Source organism: Phyllostomus discolor, chromosome 8, assembly GCF_004126475.2.
Source record: "Phyllostomus discolor isolate MPI-MPIP mPhyDis1 chromosome 8, mPhyDis1.pri.v3, whole genome shotgun sequence".
Lineage (NCBI taxonomy): Eukaryota > Metazoa > Chordata > Mammalia > Chiroptera > Phyllostomidae > Phyllostomus > Phyllostomus discolor.
Genome location: NC_040910.2, coordinates 70,584,353 through 70,604,238, shown reverse-complemented (window position 1 = coordinate 70,604,238; position 19,886 = coordinate 70,584,353). Strand labels below are relative to the sequence as shown.

Sequence of the window (19,886 nt, the reverse complement as noted above, 5' to 3'; positions counted from 1 at the left end):
TTTTCCTCAGTTAAGGGGTGAAGTGGGGAGAAAGGAGTCCCCACTCCTTTTGAATTGAGTCTTGAAGGTTACAGGAGGGTCAGGAAGGATTGGGAAGACCACCAAACAATACTACCAAGGATAGTGGCACAGAGATAGTTAGGACCAAGGTGAGTTTAAGTGATTGTAAATGAGTCAGCATGATTTTCACATGGGAGATGAGGAGGCAGCAGCTGAAGAATCTGCTGAAGAAGGCAAGGGCTAGATACTAAAAATAATAACAACCATAATAATTGCGTGATTATTACTAGGCTCTGAGTACTTCATCTGTAGTAAATAAACTTATAGTAAGCTATTATAACCTTTACTATGTTAACGATGGGGACATTGATACAGAGGCAGTTTCAATAACTAGCCCAAGTTAAACAACAAGTAGCAAAGCCTGCATGTGAACCCTGGCAACCTGGTTCCAGAGCCCACATGTTTAAGAAGCCCTTGGCCCTGGGATGGCCCTGGCTGGGTAGCTCAGCTAGTTAGAGTATTGTCCTTATGTGCCAAGGTTATGGATTCCATCTCCAGTCAAGGCACATACAAGAAGAAACCAATGAATGCATAAATAAACAAAACAACAGATCAATGTTTCTCGCTCCCTGAAAATCAATAATAGAAGAAAAAGGAGAAGAAACAGCAGCTCTTGGCCCTAGGAGCCCAGACAATAAGTTATGACTTAATCCCAATTTTTAGGCCATGGAGTGATGGGATCATGTTTTCATTTTTAAAAGATGATTCTATTTGACTCTTGGAAGCAGAGAGATCATAAAGGGGTCTGTTATGATAACCCAGAGAGAGATACTGAGGGGCCAGCAATGAGAATGGGAAATGATGGCTGACAGGAGAATCATGGAGGAAAATGGAAATGACAGTTCTTGGTGACTAGAAATGGGAAGTAAGGGAGAAGGTAGAGTCAAGGTCACTGACTGGGAGTGCAGAAGGACTGGAAAGGAAAAATGACAAGGTCAAGTGGAGCTGTCCAGCAGGCACTGGTCCTCTGAATCCCTCAGCACACAGGTGATGGTTAAATCCAGGGAAGATGTGTGAGGAAAGTCAGAACTCTAAGAAAAAAGAAAGAGACTGGGTGGGGGGGGGGGGGGGAATTAGAGCCAGCAGAAGGCCAGCAAATGACAGTCAAGACAACCAAGGGAGAAAAAGGCTCTTAAAGAAGCTGTTGCCTGAGTCAAATAACGGCGGCAGGATTTGACATGTTTGTAGTCCTTGATAACTTTCCAGAGAGCCACTGCGCAGAAGATGCAGGCATTGGCTTGGAAGGAAAAGAGTGAGATGCAGCATGATCTCTTTCACCATATTGGCCTGTTGAACTCTTCTTGTCCTTCATGAAGCAAATGGAGTTTTCTGCCAGCTTCTGGTATAGAGGCTCCCAGCTCTATGTCACCTGGGGAGGGTTTTTTTTTTTTTAATTATTATTAAAGACAGGTGTTAATGGTGATCAACATCAGAACAGTGATTGTCCCTAGGAAGGGAGAGGCGGGGATGGCTTGGGAAAGGACAAGAAAGAATTTGGGGGGTGAGGGAAATGTTCTATGTGATGAAAAGGTTCTGAGTTACATTCGTCAAAACGCATCAAAATATACACTTAAGATCTATGCATTTCATTGTATGTAAACTACTCTTCAGAATTGTCAAAAGTGACAAAATTACCGATTTTGGAATTCTACCCTGGACTTTTAGGTCAGGCTCTTTGAATATGGAGCTTGTGCGTTGCTATCTGGGAAGCGCTGCATGTGATTGTAACATGCGGTCAGGTAGGAGACCTTTCGCTGGAGAAGTTAATCTCACCGCTTCAGGAGTCCTGGGCTCTGGCATGGCTCTCTCATCGGTCTGGTGTCTGTTCTTCCGTCCGTTTCTGTGCAGGCCGGCCCTTGCTGTGCTGTGAGGTCTGCCCGCCCCCCCCCCCCCCCCCCCCCCCCCCCCGCGCCGGGTAACAGCTCTGGGCCACCTGTTCCTCCGCAGGACGCCCGGAGAGGGGTAGGAGGGACCGCTGAGCCCGGAGCTCCTAAAGCCACTGCTGGGTCGGTGTGCCCTGCTCGTTCTTCAATACAGGTGAAAAAGCACAGGCACCACGCGGCAAACTCAGGTAGGTCCTTGGCTCTTATTCCTCGATCACTGAGAACCCGATTACCTGGAAATCAAACTATTAGGTTATGAGAAAATCTGATAAGACACAAGGCCGGTCGACCTCGTGGCGCAACGGTAGCGCGTCTGACTCCAGATCAGAAGGTTGCGTGTTCAAATCACGTCGGGGTCAGCCTTTTCGATGCTTTTTCTATATTTCACTCAAGACGGGAGGCCAAAAATCGCGAGGTGGATTTTGCTGCAGGTCCATTATCATGGATCTGAGCTGACTGTGGAGTTCATGAGGACTAGTGCATGTTCCAGATAGTTCAACTCACGGAGTCTGGCGGTCGTGCAGGCGAGAATGTCGCTGGGTCTGTTCAACACCCTGCGTATCATCTCTGCAGTGCTGAGCAGGATTTTAAGAAATGAGATCCTTCAGCTACCTGAGTGGATCCAGTCCACTGAAGAGCAGGAGGCTAGACCTCACAGAAAATAGCTATCCTTTGATTTCTCGTGGACGAGGTGGCCGAGTGGTTAAGGCGATGGACTGCTAATCCATTGTGCTCTGCACGCGTGGGTTCGAATCCCATCCTCGTCGGCTTATAGCCACCACTCTTTACGTCAAGTTTTGTAGTAAGAACTTCTCTTCTTACCTTCCGCATACCCACGTTGAGTTTCCATATCATCCCCTTTCGTTGTCTCCCACCAGCGGTGGTAATTATTGTCTCTTCTGCTCCATTTTCAGGATAGGCTAGGTCTGGCTTTAAAAAATGGCCCTTTATATTAATTAACATGCCATGGAGCTGACCTGGCCAAGGAAAGACGCTTCGGTAATATTGCCATAAGGCGCCGTGGCTTAGTTGGTTAAAGCGCCTGTCTAGTAAACAGGAGATCCTGGGTTCGAATCCCAGCGGTGCCTAGGTGGGTCTTGTGACTTTTGCTTAAAACACTCCGAAAGAGGAGTCTGAACTTCCTAGTATCCAGCCCATAAAACTTCCCTTGTATCCATCCTCTCTCCGGGAATCAAACAGGATATGTTTCCTATTTGTGTTTCTGTACACTACGTATCGCGTCGTAAGTATTAAGCTGTTATTTCTGTCTCCGCCTGCTGCCCAGCACTAAAGTCGCAGTATCTGTGCTTGTTAGTGTTGTGTCTTGGCTGTTACCTCCTGAAATGTTCGGTAGTTTAAAGTTCGCAATCGTTCCTATTTTTTGTTTTCCTGACAAAAACTCATGAGTAATGGGAATTCTATTCAATATTATGTCAGGAGCTTATACAGTTGGCCGGTTAGCTCAGTTGGTTAGAGCGTGGTGCTAATAACGCCAAGGTCGCGGGTTCGATCCCCGTACGGGCCACACAGAGTTTTAGTTCTTTTTGAGTCAACTTTGTTGTAGGGAAAGCTTGTGGAACGTTTCCAATATCAGAACTTTTCACATACAAAAGAGAAACGTTTTGAGTCACAGTCCAAAGTGCTAGTGTTTTCAGGGAGAGGAGGAAGTTTCAATGAAATTGGAGCTCTTTCTGTCATCTTTTCCTAAATCTGACCATAACATGGCTGGTGGCTGCTGGAACCCACTGTGTGAAATGTAAACAGAAAGGTGTCAGAAGCTGGAATAAAGATTGTCTCAAACCATACTTGTGGCACTGATCAGTGCAATGTGGGAATGGGGTCAGGAATGGAGCTAACAAGTTTTTCCTGTCTTTCTTCACAGACAAGATGTCCAATTCACCCAGTCCCTGGCTGTCTATGTTAGGATCTGAGAAAACAATCCCTTCCCTTTCCCTTCTAGAGCACCATGTTTCTGTTTCTGCTTTTATCAAATCTCTGGACCATATCTCTGTCCTGCTATCTAAGAGCAGGAGCCGTATTCTATGTAGCCTGGGACTCCCACCTCACTCCCAGCACCAGCCCCAAGGGAGCTCCACGAAAAACATTGACCCTTATTCCCAGTTCCTTTGATTCATCAATTCCTGTAATGCCACACAGACACAGCCTCAGCCTTAGCAGCAGCAGCACTTTAATTCCACAAAAATTCAGAAAGCCAGAACTAATCAGAACACTCCACAACAGGTGGGCTTCACACCCAGGGGCAATTCTATTGAACCCTGAAAACAGTGAGACCCATCCCAACTCACCCCCTCTACCATGCAATGCATTCTTTCTAGCTTCACCCTGGTTCTGGTTGAAATGGGATGGTGGGGGGCCAGTGGGTAGAAGCAGGAGGTTTTCCATCTGCAGGTGTGAATTCTTGTCTGCATGGTTTGTGGCCAAGGACCACTCAAGCTCCCATAGCCCCTGGAACCTAGATGTGGCCACTGGAGTCAGAGTAGCCACAGTGGAGGCTGGGGCAACTGTTTCTCCTTTCTTGATCACATATGGCAGTCATTACTCCCAAGCACAGACCTGAAGCCCTGGGTTCCCAGATACGGTGCTCTAGCTAGGGGAGAACAAGGTAGTAACAGATGGCCAACTGAATAGGAGCTGAACATTATCCCCTCCCATCAGGAAAGGCTTTAGAACTTTCCCATATACACCTGCATAAGGCCCAGCGAATGGACGCTGGCCTACTAAATTTATCTGAAAGAGCCTCCAGTATTTGGTCTCCCCACCAGAGCTCCTTGAAGAGTCCTTAGGATCCTCCTGGGCCCTGGCCTGGGCTCTCTTGTCCTCATAGTCACTTGCACAGAGCCTCCAACACCTCCAGGGTGCGTCGGATATCCCGTACTTGGCGCGCCAGCCCCTGCACCGGCTGCAGAGCCCTCTCCAGCTCCTCGCAGCGCGCCAGCAGGGTGTACATCCCCTTGATGCTCATGTCCACGGCTTCGCCTAGAGAGTCCACGGCATCGCGGTAGGTCTGGATGCAGCCTACGCTCAGTGCTGTCAGCTCCTGCACCGCGCCACCCAGCCCGCGAAGCAAACGGTCTACCCTGCCACCCAGCTCTCGACTCAGCCGCTCCAGGTCTCGCAGCACATCGGGGTCGATGGGGGGAATGGCTGGAATGGATGAGGGTGCTGAACAAGGCGGAGCAGGGGGCGGGGCTTGAGAGGTACCGCTCAGACGGATCTTAAGTTGCAGGTTGTTGGCGACAAAGTGGGTGAGATCGCCGTGGCGGCTCACTGTGCCCTCAAGCTCCAAGGGGCTGGAGATGGTGGCTCGACGCCCGCCGCCCAAGCCAGACTCTGCTCCCACTGCGGACCCGGAGCCGCCGCACGCCCCGCTCAGCCCGTCCAGGCTGCGGCTGTCCTGAAGGCGGCTGGAGAAGGATCTGCCAGCCCTGCCGGCCGCCCCCTCGTCATCCTCCTCTTCCTGCTCAAAATCCATCCCGCCGCCTCCCGGGCTCCCTCGACGGCAGACCCTTTCGGATGCAGGCTTGTCCTCGGGCGGCTCAGGGTCCTTGCGTAGGGAAGACCCGTGCAGGTCGTGCTCGGGACCTGGCGCCCCCCGGCGGCTCACTGGTGCACACGGCGTCACTGCGCGGCCGGGATCGTTCTCCGGAGCCTCCGGTTCCGGCCCTTGGACGACGCTGCAGCTCAAAGTCTTCGGGGACGCCCTGGGGTGGCGGCTCGAGCCTCCAACGTTCTCGGCCTCTTCCTCCCCCGACACCCGGAAGCCTGAGGGCGGTTCAGAGGGCGCTCCGCCCGGCCCGCCGCCAAAGATCGCGGCTTGCTGTCCCCCCAGAGGCAGAAGGTCTGCCTCGGGCCCAGGCCGCCCCAGGGACGACTCCATACTGCAACGGGGGCAGGAACCACCGGTCCTGCGGCATTGGCGGCGCCTTTAAGGGGCGTTGGTAGAAGCGTGCCGACCGGCTGCGGGCTGACAATGGAAAGGACGGGAACAGCACTCTGATTGGCCACGGTGACCAGGAAGTCCCGGAAGAAGAGCTGTTATTAAACAGCCAGACACTAGTGAGAGCCAGCGGGATGAAGATAAAGAGGTGACAGCTGTTCTGATCGCCCCACCCCTTCAAAAAGTTGAGGAGGCGGATCTTAAAGAAGACGGTCTTGAAATTCCGGAGTCCTCCAGGGACTGGGCTCAGACTTTCCGCCCACAATGGTCACGCCCACAGTTGTTGCTTAGCAACCATACCAAGTAGAGATCTGACTTTGGGTTCCTAAAAGAGGTTCTTGGGATGGAAATAACATATCCTGCTTGGATCATCGGGATTGAACCACACATAGTTGATCAGGAAGTATGAAAACAATTTTCAACAGAAAATGAATTGTTCGTACGGTCATCCTCGGCTCACAGACCTAGCAGATGAACTATCCAAAGCGACTAACCGTGGACAGAGAAGTGTATTTAAGGACTTTCCTGGCCTTTTGCCACTCTGTTCTTTCTCCTGCCCCTCCACGTTTAGTCTCTTCCCTTGGAGGATGGCATGTGATTTTCCCACTAAGTAAAATAGTCAATAAGAGAATGTCCCTATATGAAGGTTAGATCCCTGGTACCATTCTGATCTCATCTCTTCCTTCTCTTCCCCTTACTGGTCCTGCTGGAGCCACACAGGCCTCTTCCTCTTTGTTCCTCTGACAAGACAGACATGCTCCCTCCTCCATAAAAAGAGATTTACACTTGCTCTTTTATGCGGGCCGGAGGACCGGGGCAAGGCTGAGTCTACCAAGAAAAATTTTCAACTTGGATATTCCTCTTTTCCTTCTCCCCTTTAGGTTCTTACTTAAATGTTACCTGAAATTTTCAGTGAGGCCTCCCCTTACAACCTGTTTAAAATTGCACCTCTTTACCCAGCAATTCCCAGTCTTCCTTCCCTGCCTATTCTCTGTAGTATTTATCGCCATCTGACATACAATATACTTTGCTTACTTGCTCATGTAGGTTAAGGCATTTTGTCTGTTTTGTGCTCATCTGTCTCCCAAGTACTTAGAACAGTGTCTCGTATATGGTAGGTGCTCAATAAATATTTATTAAGACAATTGCCCTGGCTGGCATAGCTCAGTGGATTGAGCACCGGCTGCGAACCAAAGTGTCGAAAGTTCGATTCCCAGTCAGGGCACATGCCTGGGTTGCAGGCCACGACCCCCAGCAACCTCACATTGATGTTTCTCTCTCTCTTTCTCCCTCCCTTCCCTCTCTAAAAATAAATAAAATCCTAAAAAGAAATCTTCTTCTAAAAAACAGAAAGAAAAAGAAAGAAAGAAAGAAAGAAAGAAAGAAAGAAAGAAAGAAAGAAAGAAAGAAAGAAAGAAAGAAAATAACCCCAAGTGATTAATTCCCTCCCCCTTTTTTTGGCTTGAACTCTTTCAAGATGTGTTTCTGTCACTTGAACCCAGAATCTTGATTAATATACTATGAGACCAATGATCTGCTCTAAACTTTTCTTGCTTTCTTTGAGACTGACCTTCCTGTTTATCCCCTTTTACCTCTCAGCAGATGGATTCTCTTTACTCAGCAAGTGACAGAAAATACCAGTTGAAGCAACAAAAAAGGGGGAGGGGATTTGTTATATCATGCAATTATGGTCTTGGTCTTGAGTGCATGTCAGAGAAGCCTACATTCAGTTCTCTAAGACTGTCAGGAAGGGTTTGGTTTCTGTTTGTGAGGCAGCTTTATCCCAATTGGGCTTCCTCATGGTGTCAAAATGGCCATGTCATTTGTCATTCTTTGGGGGTTATATTAGTCTTCTTAGGATGCTGTAACAAAATACTACAAGCTGGTTTCCTTAAACAACAGGCATTTCTTCCAGTTTTGGAGGCTGAGAAGTCCAAGGTGCCAGCTGATTCAATACTTGATGAGGCGCCTCTTTCCAGTCATCTTCTAGGTGTATCCTTACATGATAGAGAAAGAAAGCTAGCTTACTTCTTGTAAAGACACTAATCCTATTGTGAGGACCCCACCCTCCTGTCCTCATCTAAAACCAGTTATTAGCCCTGGCTGGTGTGGCTCAGTGGATTGAGCGCCATCCTGTGAACCAAAGGATCGCTGGTTTGATTCCCAGTCAGGGCACATGGCTGGGGTGTGCAAGAGGTAACCACACACACATCGATGTTTCTTTTCCTCTCTCCCTCTCCTCCACTCCCCTCTGTCTAAAAATAAATAAATAAGATCTTAAAACAACAACTAATTACCTCTAAAAGCTCACTTCCAAACATCACATGATGTTAGGACTTCAATATGTGAATTTTGGAGAGACAAAAACATTCAGTCCACAACAGGGTCATTTGTCATTCTTTTTGGCCTCTCAGGATCTCAGTTCCAACGTTTGAGAACTCTTCTGTCTCATTAGGCAGAGCCCATCTCCTACAAAAGCTGGAATACCAAGCAGCCCCTTTCCCAACTTCCCTAGCACATGACTCAAGCTGCACCACAGTCTACTGCACCACTTCTACAGTGAAATTCTTCCTGGCTATGTAGACTCAAAGCATGGTCCTCCTATAAATTCCTGGCACTCTAGAGATTCTGTGAATTACCCTGTATGCTTATTAGTAAGGTCCTTTTCTGCTTAAATTAACCTGGATTGTTTTCTGTTGCACGTATTGGCCTTAAACAAGTGGCCAGTATTTCTTCAGCAAAATGGCTTTGTTTGGGAACAATGCAGAATTGCACTTTGGGACATGGGGCTAATGGTCAACCACATGCAAGTCCAGAGAAACCAAGGAGAGGAACTACTCTTTTATGAACTTAGGCTGTTGTAAAAGATGAGTCCATTGGAGGAAACTACAAGTTGTAAGTATAGTGACCTTTCATTGGCTGGGTTATGACAGTCTCCCATTTCTTCCCCCAGTTGAGGTAGTAAAGCAGTATCACTTACTGTTTGAGAGCAAAGTATGTCTCTTCCTGTTGGGGTCAGCACTATGTGTTGAGTGACACCTGTACAAGAGTTCTGTCTTCTGGCCTCCTCACTCCATTTGAAATGAGGTCTCTATTAATTTTCACACGTTCAACAGGAACTGTGGCTGATATACTCGCACACCTTCCATTAGTCTTCACAGAAGGACAAGGATGCATCTTTCCCAAAGCCCCAGTTAATGTCCCATAACATCTCATTGGCCTCAACTGGTTCACATATCCAATGTAGTCACTTTGGCCAGTGCTATATTGTCTGATTGACTTGTCTGATTGATTTTGGCCTAGGTCTGCAAGTAATCACTCCAGTAAGGCAATAAGAATTAACTTATTAGATTGAAGCAATTATGCTCCTCCTGGATCTAGGAGTACATCAGTTCCCCCAAACTCCAGTAGCTGCAACACAATAGGGGAGGGAAGAGAGGTTATGGAGGAATGACCACAGTGTTCATTACATTAGGGGCCAGTAAAGTATGGCCTGTGGGCCATATTCTGCTCCCCACCTGTCTTTATGTGGCCTGTGAGCTAAGAATGTTTTTTTATATTTTAATTTTTAGTTTTTCTATACATTTTTTAAATAATAAAAAAGCCAGACATGCCCAAATGTCCAGGCAAATAAAACTCAATTCTTTCTTTCTGATGTTATAATCTACTATGTGAGCTTTTAAATTAAGTTAATTTGGTTTGCCTGTGTTGTTTGATTTGATTAAATACTCTCTGTTCATGGCACAAAACTTCCCTAAGCTAAATACACACAAATATTGAGAAACAAGTTTTTATTTTGTTATGTAGAAGAAACTAAGTAAACCCTATTCCATGCTTAAGCGTTGATGTTCTTATTTTTCAAATCTTATTTCTTAAAACTCAATGTAGCTGAAGTTTAGTGACACCAGTCCTGTTATTTCTTGTCATATGTGTTACACAGCAAGTGTATTTACAGTAGTGAAGTGGCTGATACATATTTGTGGTCAAAGTATACTGTACTTTAGGAGACTTTTTTACATTTTGAATGTTTAAAAATAATACAAAAATATGAAAAATTCATATAATTATATGAAATTCAAATTTTAATGTCCATGAAGTTTCATTGGCATCCAGTCAGTCTCACTCATTTATGAACTGTCTGTGGTTGCTTTTGTGCCATAATACCACAGTTTAGTAGTTTTAGCAGAGGCCATATGGCCTGCAAAGCCTTAATTAATTACTCCCTGGACTTTTACACAGTTTGCCACCTCTGCACTGCAGCTGCTGTTTGCCTATCACTGTCACCAACTGTTGGTCACTTCTGGATGCCTGATGTGACTCATATTTCCACACATATGCACATTCTGTTTATGAGGCTTTGGAATACTCTTCAATATTTTATAAAAAATGTTTTTGGTCCAAAAGACCTGTACTACAGTGCCGGGAGCTAGAGAAGACGTATTTTGCTGTAATCAGGGACAAGTGTCTTGTTAAAGGCCTATGTTTTTCCTGCTATCCCATACATACACATTTTTGTTACCAACTATGCAATTCCTGTATGTGGGAATTTAGTGTATGAAGAAAATGGTGGCATTTTGAATCAATTTATAGACATTGTATGAGACCAGCTGTTTGAACTAAAACAAAAAACAACTATTTCATTCCTTACACCAAAAATTTCTTTTTTCACTTTGATCACAATTTTCCTCTTAAAAAAATTAATTTAAGTCCTGGCTGGTGGGGCTCTGTGGGTTGAGCACTGGCCTGTGAACCAAAAGGTTGCTGGTTCATTCCTGGTCAGGACACATGCCTGGTTATGGGCCACATGGGCCAGGTCCCCAAAGGGGGCCTGTGACAGGCAACTATCCATGGGTTTCTCTCCTTCTTTTTCTTCCTCTCTCCCCATCTCTCTAAAAGTAAATAAATAAAATCTTTTAAAAAGTGATTTAAGAGAAAGAGAGAAACATCTATTTGTTGCTTCGCCTTTTCACACATTCATTGGTTAATACTTTTATGTGCCCTGACCCAGTTTGGAACCTGCAACCCTGGCACATACTGGATAATTCTCTAACCAACTGAGCTATCCAGGCAGGGCTGATCACATTTTCATTTATTTTTTAATGCTTTTATTTATTTATTTTTAGAGGGGAAGGGAGGAAGATAGGGAGAGAAACATTGATGTGCCAGAGAAACATCAGTTGGTTACCTCTTGCATGTCGCCAGGTGGGAACCTGGCCGTCAACACAGGCATGTGCCCCGACAGGGAGTGGAACCGGCGACCTTTCAATTAGGAGGCCCACACTCAATGCACTGAGCCACACCTGTCAGGGCACATGACAATTTTAAATGAAAAAGAAGAAAAGTGCTGAAAGTAAACAGAGCTGCATGATATATATATATATATATATATATATATATATATATATATATATATATGTGCTTGGGATAATAAAGGGGTTTTTTGTAAGATTTTATTTATTTACTTTTAGAGAGGGAAGGGAGGGAGAGAGAGCAAGCGAGAGAGAAAGAGATACATCAATGTGTAGTTTCTGGGGGCCGTGGCCTGCAACCCAGGCATGTGCCCTGACTGGTAATCAAACCTGCAATGCTTTGGTTCGCAGCCTGCGCTCAATCCACTGAGCTACGCCACCTAGGGCAGGATAATAAAGGGTTTTAAAAGAAAACCAAACATCAAATCCATAAAGGAAAAAGATGATAGATTAGACAACATTAAACTGAAAGACTTCAGTATAGAAAAGCCACTCTAAACTTTTTGTTGAAAGACAAATTGCAGAAAGGAAAACAATATTGGCAAAGTATATGACAAATCAATATCCCTTGCCTTTACAAGTAAATTAGTAAAAGACACATATAATAGAAAAATGTCCAAGGACATCAGGGTTGGTTAATTTAGCAGCTCAACAAAATCATTGAGGATGCATTCTAGACAGAAGGAAGAGCAAGTGCAAAGGCCCTGGGGTGGAAACAAATTCAATATGCCCAAGGAACTTTGGTGACTTGGGAAGTGGAAAAGCCAACACACCTGAGCAGGGTGCAGAAAAGCAGATACTCTCCATTAGAGCTGGTAGGAGTGTGAGCTGCCTCACCACCTTGGAGAACAACTGGACAAAGTCTATTGAACATTTCCAAGGTGTACCTTACCACCCAGCAGCACTGTCCTTCTCCAGATCTTCCCCAGAGAAGTCCTCACATAGGAGCACAAGAGGGCATGCAAAAGACATGGTCATAGTACAACACACTGAAGATAGTCCATATGTCCATCAACAGAATGGCTTTTTTAAAAACCTAGGAATGTTCATATTAAGGATTACAGTGCAGCAGTTTTACAGAACACGTCTATCCAGACTGTCATAGAGAGCCTTCTAAGGCATCATAAGGGCAAAAAGGAAGTGTCAAAACAACACGTACAGGCCAATGCTATTTACATTAAAGAAATCTCCACATGCTATAAAAAAATGCTGTTTTCTAGGAGTATATAGATAGGAATGTAAATACAAAGGAAGAGGACTAGAAGATGTTGTCAAACTGGTGTTAGTTTAATTGGGAAAGGGGAGTTTCACCTTATATTATTTATGCATGAATTGACTCATTTGTGTAAATTAAAACAAAAAACTTTTAGAGATAATAGAGGGCTCAAACCCAAGCCCTGGGGAAGCAAAGCCTGGGGCCTGCAGAGGATTAGGACTCCCACTTGCAGGGTGCTCCCGCGGCAGGCATGGTGGTGAGGGTGAAGGAAAATGGGGCAGCGGAGAGCCCATGTGTTTGGAATTTCAAAAACACCTTAGAAATACTCCTGGATCAGAGAGCAAATCACAATGGTAACTAGAGAATATTGAGACCCGAAAAATACGAAGTACTGTACTTAGTATCAGGCCTGTATGATGCAATGCAATGACACTGATGGATATCAATAGCTTTAAGTGCTCTTACTGAAGAACTTGGAGATGGATTGGTGACCTATATGCAGGGACTGAGCAAATAAGACAACTTCAGGGACAGTCAAAAGTTGCATATGAAGGAAAATACTAGAATGCCACATGAGTCAGCTTGGCTAGCATCTCACAATAATACAAACACTGGGCATTGATCCTCTAGATTAGCAAGATCCATGAGCATAGAGGCTTTTTTTTATTCATTGCTTTACCTCCAGACTCTAGAATGGAGCCTGGAATGTCAAAGGCACTCAATAACTATTGTGAAATGAGTAAATCTAACCAAACATATGATATAACTACACCAGAAGGATGCAGAGACAGGAAGTGTAGAGATATAGTGGCAGAGGGGGGTAAAAGAGTTAATCCTTAAATTTTATAGCAGGTAATCAATAGGTAATACTTAAAATTGAGACTTTGTGAAATAGCAATAGAAGCATGTGATTTGGAAATAGATGGTAAATACTAAAAGCAAAGTAAAACAAATTAGCAAAAAGACTTGGAATTAGATGTCTTAGGGAAAAAAATGGGCAGACTGTCTTTTCCCCCTTTTTTTGGTCTTACAGCATCATTCAGTTGTGTTCGTCTATAGGCCCCCAAAGATATGTCTATGTCCTACAAACATATGAACGTGCAGTTTTTTGGGCAAAGTGTCTTTGCAAATGTAACTAAGGATCTTGAGATCATCCTGGGCTCTGGGTGGGTCATAAACCAAATTAGTGTCCTTGACACAGAGAAGAGACAGAGACAAAAGGGGGGAAGGCCATGTAAAGAGGAAAGCAGAGATTGGAGTTATGCAGCCACAGCCAGCCTGAAGCCACCTGAAGCTGGAAAAGGCAAAGATTTTCCTTAGAGCCGTCAAAGGGAGTGTGGTACTGTGGACACCTTGACTTTGGACCTGCTGGACTAAATTTCTGTTGTTTTAGATCGTCAAGCTTGTGGTGCTTTATTACTGAGGCTCTAGGAATCCAATACAGCATGAAAAACTGAGGTAAAATAAAAATACAAACATTTATTGATGTATTTCACCACAATGATTAAAAGAGAAAATAATCAATACAGAAAAAGCATTTGATGAAAACTTAACACCTACTGATACAAAAACCCCAAACCCTTAGCAAAGTAAAAAAGAGAACAGGCCTACTTTAACCTGATAAAGGATTTTTTAGGCATTATTTAATAACAGGAAAAAACTGTAATTCTTGTTCCATCTCTATGATATATATATATATATATATATATATACACACACAATAAATGTGTGTATATATATATATATATATATATACACACACAATAAATGTGTGTGTTATGAAAAGGCAGGATTATACCATTCTAGCACAGTATTAAATATGGAATTTTAAAACTGGGCTCCCCTTACTAGTTGTGTGACTTTCAGTAGATCATGTGTCTCAGTTGCTTTACCTGCAAAATGAGGGTAAACCTACCGCAAACAATCTATCTAACAGTGAAACCTGAGTCAGAAACAAGACACCATCTGTACTGCTTCTCTTTGCTCCTACATCAGATCCTGGCCAAAGCAATAAAACAAACAGAACAAGACAACTTCTAGGGAATAGCACTGTTCAGTTGCTCCTAGGTTGGCAGGGCCTGAACCAGGAGAAACACTAGAGGTCAGACAGTTGATAGTGAGAAGTAAAAGATCAGGCTTAGCAGAGAGGAGCTGAGGTCCCCAGCAGGCCCAGACCCTGGGAATCAGAGCAGGGGAAAGAAAAGACAGTGGGGGCAGGTGGTTGGCAGCTGACCAGGCGGGTATCAGAGCCAAGGGCAGGTGCTACCAGGGGCACCAATGCAGTAGTGTCCCTGGCGTCCAGAGCAGGCAACTCCCCAGTGCCCCCCCACCAGGGGACAGCTGCCTCCCCAGCAAAGTCTCCACCTATAAACATCTATACTCATCACTATAAAACTTTTCAGCCTTTATTAAATAAAAAGGAGGCAGAAGACAGATAGGGAAACAGGCCAGAGACCCCTTCTTCCAACTACACATATATAGACATACAAATACAAACATAACTGACTAAATGACAGGGTCGATTCAGGGGATAGACTGAAGGGCTGAGGGTGGCAGCACCCTCCGAGAGTGGGCCCGGACCCAAGGGTGGGCTGAAACCTGAGCCAGGGGCAGTCGGTCTGAGGGGTTATGTTTGAGCAGCTTGGAGATGAGGTCCTGGGCTCCCACAGGCACAGAATGGGGGAACTTCAGGTCTACCTGCAGAAGTAGAAAAAAGAAAGGACTCATTAGTTTCACCCAGCTGCTTTTTCCTTGACTGCCCATTCTATCTGGAGACTTACGTGGTCCCCACAACTACATTCTTTGCATTCCCAGCCCCACAAAGCCCCAGCCAGGCAGTTGGGGTCAGCCCTCCCACCTTGACGATGCGCCGGTACGTTTCATTGTGCGAAGCACTCTCAAAGGGGGGGTTTCCCACCAGCAGTTCATAACAGAGTACGCCGATGCACCACAGGTCCACCTTCTCATTGTGCATGCGCCCCTCAATCATTTCTGGCGGCAGGTAGTCCAGGGTGCCGCACATTGTCTTCCTCCTGGATGGGGTGGAGAGTGAGCAGGGATGCCGGAGACAAATGGCCCGTCCTTTTCCGGCTGCCTGACAACAGGGAGCTGAGCCCCACGAATGCAGGAGGGGAGCGTTCCAGCCTGGCTCTGACAGGGTTTTGGGGTAGCAGTGAGGTGAAGCTATAAACCAAACCCCAGAGGTGGGCTTACGCACTGCCTCAGTATTTCCACAGAGGGATGTGTCTTAGAATAATCAGATAAGAGGGCAATGTTCACCCTAGAATTAAAGAAAAAATTGGAGACATCCTGAATGTCCATCAGGCATGTCCTGCTTAAATAAATAGCATTTCATCTCTCCTATACAATACTAAAAAGCCATTAAAAATGATGTAGGAGTATTCTCAACATGGTAAGATGGTCCCGATGTACTGAATAAAAAATCTGGGCAACAAAATGGTGAGTCTCCTACTTTTGTGAAGATATTTTTGTGTCTGTATCTACATGAGGACAAACCCAAATGTTTCTGGGTAACAAGATCTGGAGCGGTTTTATTCTGAACGCCCCAGCCTCGTACCCACGGCTGGCCTCCTAGCACACCATACCTCAGGGAGGGGGCGTGTACAGACCAGCCAAAGTCAGCAATCTTCAGCTCTCCCTGGAGCCCCAAGAGCAGATTCTCCGGCTTTATGTCTCTGTGAATCACCTTCTTTGCGTGGCAGTACATCAACGCGTCTGCCAGTTCCTCCATGATCTGGGAAGGCCAATGACAGGCGGTTAGACAAGGGTGGACCTCCGTCTGCAAGCAGCATCCCCCCAGTCTCAGGCCTGCTGCGGGCATCCCAGGTGCCCACCCCTTCCCAACCGTGGCAGTTCGTTGCTCGTCAAAAGTGCGGCTCTTCTGCAGCTCTTTATAGAGCTCCCCTCGGGGGGCATACTCCAGAATCAAGTAGATCCTTCGACGGTCATAGAAATAGTTGTAGAGACGCAAGATGTTGGGATGCCTGAGAGGAGAAACACAGGAAGCCTCAGGCCACATCCTGGCATGAGAAATGGGAAAGATGACAGGTTCATATGGGGCAAACTGGGGTCAGATGTGGACCAGGCTGGGGACACCAGGGCTGGAAGTGATAAGGGGGAAATGGAGACAGCTCTCTGGATTCAAGGCTCTGGCTGGAAATGAGAGCTCAAGGGTTCTAGGTAGCCACAGCTGCAGAGAAAACAGTCTGGGTGTGATGGGGTTTAAAAAGAAGGGGCAGGTAGGGAGCAGAGGGACTTTGGCTCAGAGGGCATGACCGTACTGCAGATGGGCCTGGATTTCGATCTCTCTGCGAAGCTGGTGCTCCACACCCTCCTTCTCTATCTGAGACTTGAAGAGGACCTTGAGTGCCACGATGAAATGGCTTGTCTTCTCCCGAGCCAAGTACACATTTCCAAACTTGCCTTTGCCCAGAGGACGCCCGATCTCAAAGTCGTCAATTGTGAAGGTCCGCCTAATTAGAGAGTGGGGGGAAGGCAGCTGAGCATGGGTTTGTGGGTCACCTGAGGTGTTGGCCTTTTCTCTGCACCTGAGCCCATCTCTAACTCAATCCCATTTCTCTTCCAGGGCAGTGAAGATAGACCAGGCTTTCTTGCCTGCATCCCTAACCTTCCTGCCCTTAGCTTCTACCTCATTTCCTACCTGTTCACTGTCCCACCCCTCTCTTGCCACCCCATGGCTTGGGCACTTACATTGAGTTGGGCCCACAGCTGTCCTGGCCAGCAGCAGCTACGAAAAGCACAGGTAAGTTAAAGCTGTTCTTTGACATTTTCATCCCTGCACCCTCCCCAGACTCTAGTCCCCTCAGGTCAATCCTCTTCCCCTTGTCCCAGCTACCTGTGGGCTGGGCATTGGAGCGGCTCATGAGGACAAGTGAAGATGGGGTGGTAAGCTCCTTCCGGAGGACTCTTTGTGACAGGGTGTTCAGGCCAGATTGAGCCTGAGAAGGAAGGAGCACAGGGTGCTCTGAGGATTTGTTTGTCCCAGTGACCAGGTTGGAATGTGCTGCAGGCAGCATTTCAGTACTTGCTATAGAGCCACCCACCCACCCAACATCAGTTCACAGAGGAACACTGAGACCACAATATTCCTACTCAGACTCAAGAATCTGCTCAGAACCCCATATCAGTGGATACCAATAAATAAGCTGAGTCAGCTTAAGATAAGGAGCAAAAACTTGCCCCAACACTTAACACTTCATCTCTTTGGCCCTGGCCCACACCACATTCTCAAGCATGAAGCTATCTAACCTCTATAGTCCTGTCCATAACTCAGTCTGATTCACCCAGCTCTCTACCCCAGGAGGCAGCAGAGGGCTGGGGTAATGAACATCCACAGTTCAAGAAGTTTTAGCACACAGACATTCTCACAGTTCCCCCCAAATCTCAGTCTATTAAGGCTTAGATAAGGTCCTTGAGGCCTTGAATGTTCAGCAAATACCAGCATCTACCCCTTTGCAACAGGCTTTAGGGACACTGAGGGATGCTCTGATGGCCTTGGACTTCTCATTTTCAAATTCTGGTTAATATACAAAACTTTCTTTTGGGAGTGACCAAAGTAGAAGTGACAATGGTTTCTCCTTCAGCCTCCACTCTTGCCAGCCTCATTCAGTGTTTCTTGAGGGAGGGAGCTGGTGGACAAGGGAGATGGACCCTCCAGGATACCCAAGTCCTAAGAATGGAGCAAAGCCTGTGTGGCTCCTTCCTTCTTCTTTAGCCAAGAGAGGAAGAAAGCCTCAGTGCTCCTTAGAACCTATTCCCCATGATATTAGTATAGAATTTACAAATAAGCAAGTTGAACAAAATAGAGTCAAGAATTAGACCCACATATATGTGGGAATTGAATATAATAATAAAGGTGGCATTTCAAATCAGAGGATGAACTCTTCAATGAAAGGTGTTGGGACACCTTCTATTTAGATCCTTATCTCACAGGAGTCATTAAAATAAATTCCAAATTATTAAGTCTATCTTTTTCAGCATTTTCAGGACAAGGGATGGGAATTTGGCTTGAGAGCCCAACCCTGCCTGCTCGGTCTCAATTATCATTTGTAGATAACAAGTAGGTTCAGCCCTGCAGAGGTCCTCACAGGCTGGTCAGATTCAAGTTGGCAACACTTGACAGGATGTGGCTGCAAATAACCAGACCAAGTTCTGCCAGCAAACTCATGGAGAATAACGGAGAAGAAAGTCCTTAGAATATCGCCCTCTGCAGGACCTCAAATCTCCAAGCCGGAACTCACCGTGCAGGTTGGGGGAGGGTAAGTGGAAAAGCCCTTACCATCTGCCGGCTGTAGGGCCAGGGGTAGGCGTTCTCCTTTTGAGTCATCCTTAGAAAGAAGGGGGAGGAGAGCTGAGCAAAGAAGGGAAATAGAGCCGTGAGAAGCAGGAAAAAGTGGGAGCGAGAAAGAGAAGGGTCGGACCGATCTAGCTAAAAGCGATTGGCTGGGGCTGGAGAAACTAAGTATGTCAAAGCGTTGACTGCATCAGGGCTCAGCCGGGCGCTGGCCTTGACACTCCAGCCCTGCTACACGCCCCACCATTTTCCAGGACACTCTATCTACCCTGGAGCACTCAGCAGCCGGACAGTGTGCGAGAGGGCCCTCCCATCAGACCCCCAACCTGCCTGATCACCTGCCCTCTCCCGGAGCGAAAGGCCAGCTCACCCGAGACCCGTAGCACAGCCTACCGCCTGGGCGCTGGCAAACGACTGAATCGTCCGGGCCGCGCCCCTGCCGTGGTCCTTTCAAATCTCCCGCCCTGACCTTATTGGCCGAGCGCGCGTCCATGCTCAATTATCATTGGCTGGATGTCCCATGACGTTACCCACGGGGGCCCAATGGAAGAGGAGAAATGAGTGTTGCAGCCGGAGAGGGTTCTGGGTTAGGAAGGTGTCCTTTGCTCCCCAACCAAATATTTTCATATTCTTTTTAAAAAATATATCTTTAATATAGCTGGTATGTATCCTTGTGTAAGTATGAACTAGAGTCTAACTTTGTTTTCTGCCAGGTGGAGAGCCAGTTATGCCAGCACCGTTTGTTAAGCAAACTGCACCGTTCCCAGTGGAATTCAAATGCCACCCTTCATATACGAAGTCATTGTAGATACATAATTTATTTCCAAACTCTTCATTTTGTTATATTATTTGTTCGTTTGCTTGTGCGTTTATTCTTGTCATTACTATTCTGTTTTTTAAAGTCTTCGCTTACATTCCTAATAGGAATTTCCCATCAGCAGACCTTTCTCTGCACATCTCCTGAGGAAGGCCATCTTGTTTGGACCCGCTCTCACTTTTCCCCTTCCTGCCACGCTCCTTTCTTCTCTGCTCTTTTCGACGTCGAATTTCATTATTGGGTTAAATAAATACATTTGGGTACCATCTATGAAATAGCTAGTGGATATTTGTAAGTAGTGTCTCCTATCCACCCTTCCTTTCTTCAGATAATAACACCCTAATTTGTCTGTCTCCCTATTCTGTTTTG

At 46.2% G+C, this 19,886-nt stretch overlaps 2 protein-coding genes and 4 non-coding genes across 10 annotated transcripts; 4 read left to right on the top strand and 2 right to left on the bottom strand.

Annotated features, from left to right (window-relative positions):
• Nucleotides 1-2,230: 2,230 nt before the first annotated feature.
• TRNAW-CCA lies at nt 2,231-2,302 on the top strand. Its single transcript has one exon. It is a non-coding gene; the product is annotated as a tRNA-Trp (tRNA).
• Nucleotides 2,303-2,628: 326 nt separating this feature from the next.
• TRNAS-GCU lies at nt 2,629-2,710 on the top strand. Its single transcript has one exon. It is a non-coding gene; the product is annotated as a tRNA-Ser (tRNA).
• A 247-nt stretch (nt 2,711-2,957) lies between these two features.
• On the top strand, nt 2,958-3,031 carry TRNAT-AGU. The gene has a single exon. It is a non-coding gene; the product is annotated as a tRNA-Thr (tRNA).
• A 363-nt stretch (nt 3,032-3,394) lies between these two features.
• On the top strand, nt 3,395-3,468 carry TRNAI-AAU. The gene has a single exon. It is a non-coding gene; the product is annotated as a tRNA-Ile (tRNA).
• Nucleotides 3,469-4,108: 640 nt separating this feature from the next.
• BORCS6 (BLOC-1 related complex subunit 6) lies at nt 4,109-6,057 on the bottom strand. The gene has a single exon (XM_028534595.2). It carries the CDS (start codon nt 5,839-5,841, stop codon nt 4,789-4,791), a length of 1,053 nt encoding a protein of 350 aa, XP_028390396.1. The 5' UTR covers nt 5,842-6,057; the 3' UTR covers nt 4,109-4,788.
• Nucleotides 6,058-14,753: 8,696 nt separating this feature from the next.
• On the bottom strand, nt 14,754-19,208 carry AURKB (aurora kinase B). Of its 5 annotated transcripts, none has more exons than XM_036033026.1 (9): nt 19,071-19,208; nt 18,648-18,734; nt 17,243-17,345; nt 17,098-17,134; nt 16,668-16,859; nt 16,232-16,370; nt 15,972-16,120; nt 15,224-15,398; nt 14,754-15,063 (listed from the first exon to the last, which is right to left on the bottom strand). In XM_036033026.1, exons 1-9 carry the CDS (start codon nt 19,191-19,193, stop codon nt 14,890-14,892), a joined length of 1,179 nt encoding a protein of 392 aa, XP_035888919.1. In that variant the 5' UTR covers nt 19,194-19,208; the 3' UTR covers nt 14,754-14,889. The 5 variants fall into 5 exon arrangements, with proteins under 5 accessions (XP_035888919.1, XP_035888920.1, XP_028390415.1 ...); XM_036033027.1 differs by having other exon boundaries at nt 14,890-15,063; nt 18,686-18,757; nt 19,071-19,175; XM_028534614.2 differs by having other exon boundaries at nt 14,890-15,063; nt 18,686-18,734; nt 19,071-19,089.
• Between the last annotated feature and the right edge of the window lie 678 nt (nt 19,209-19,886).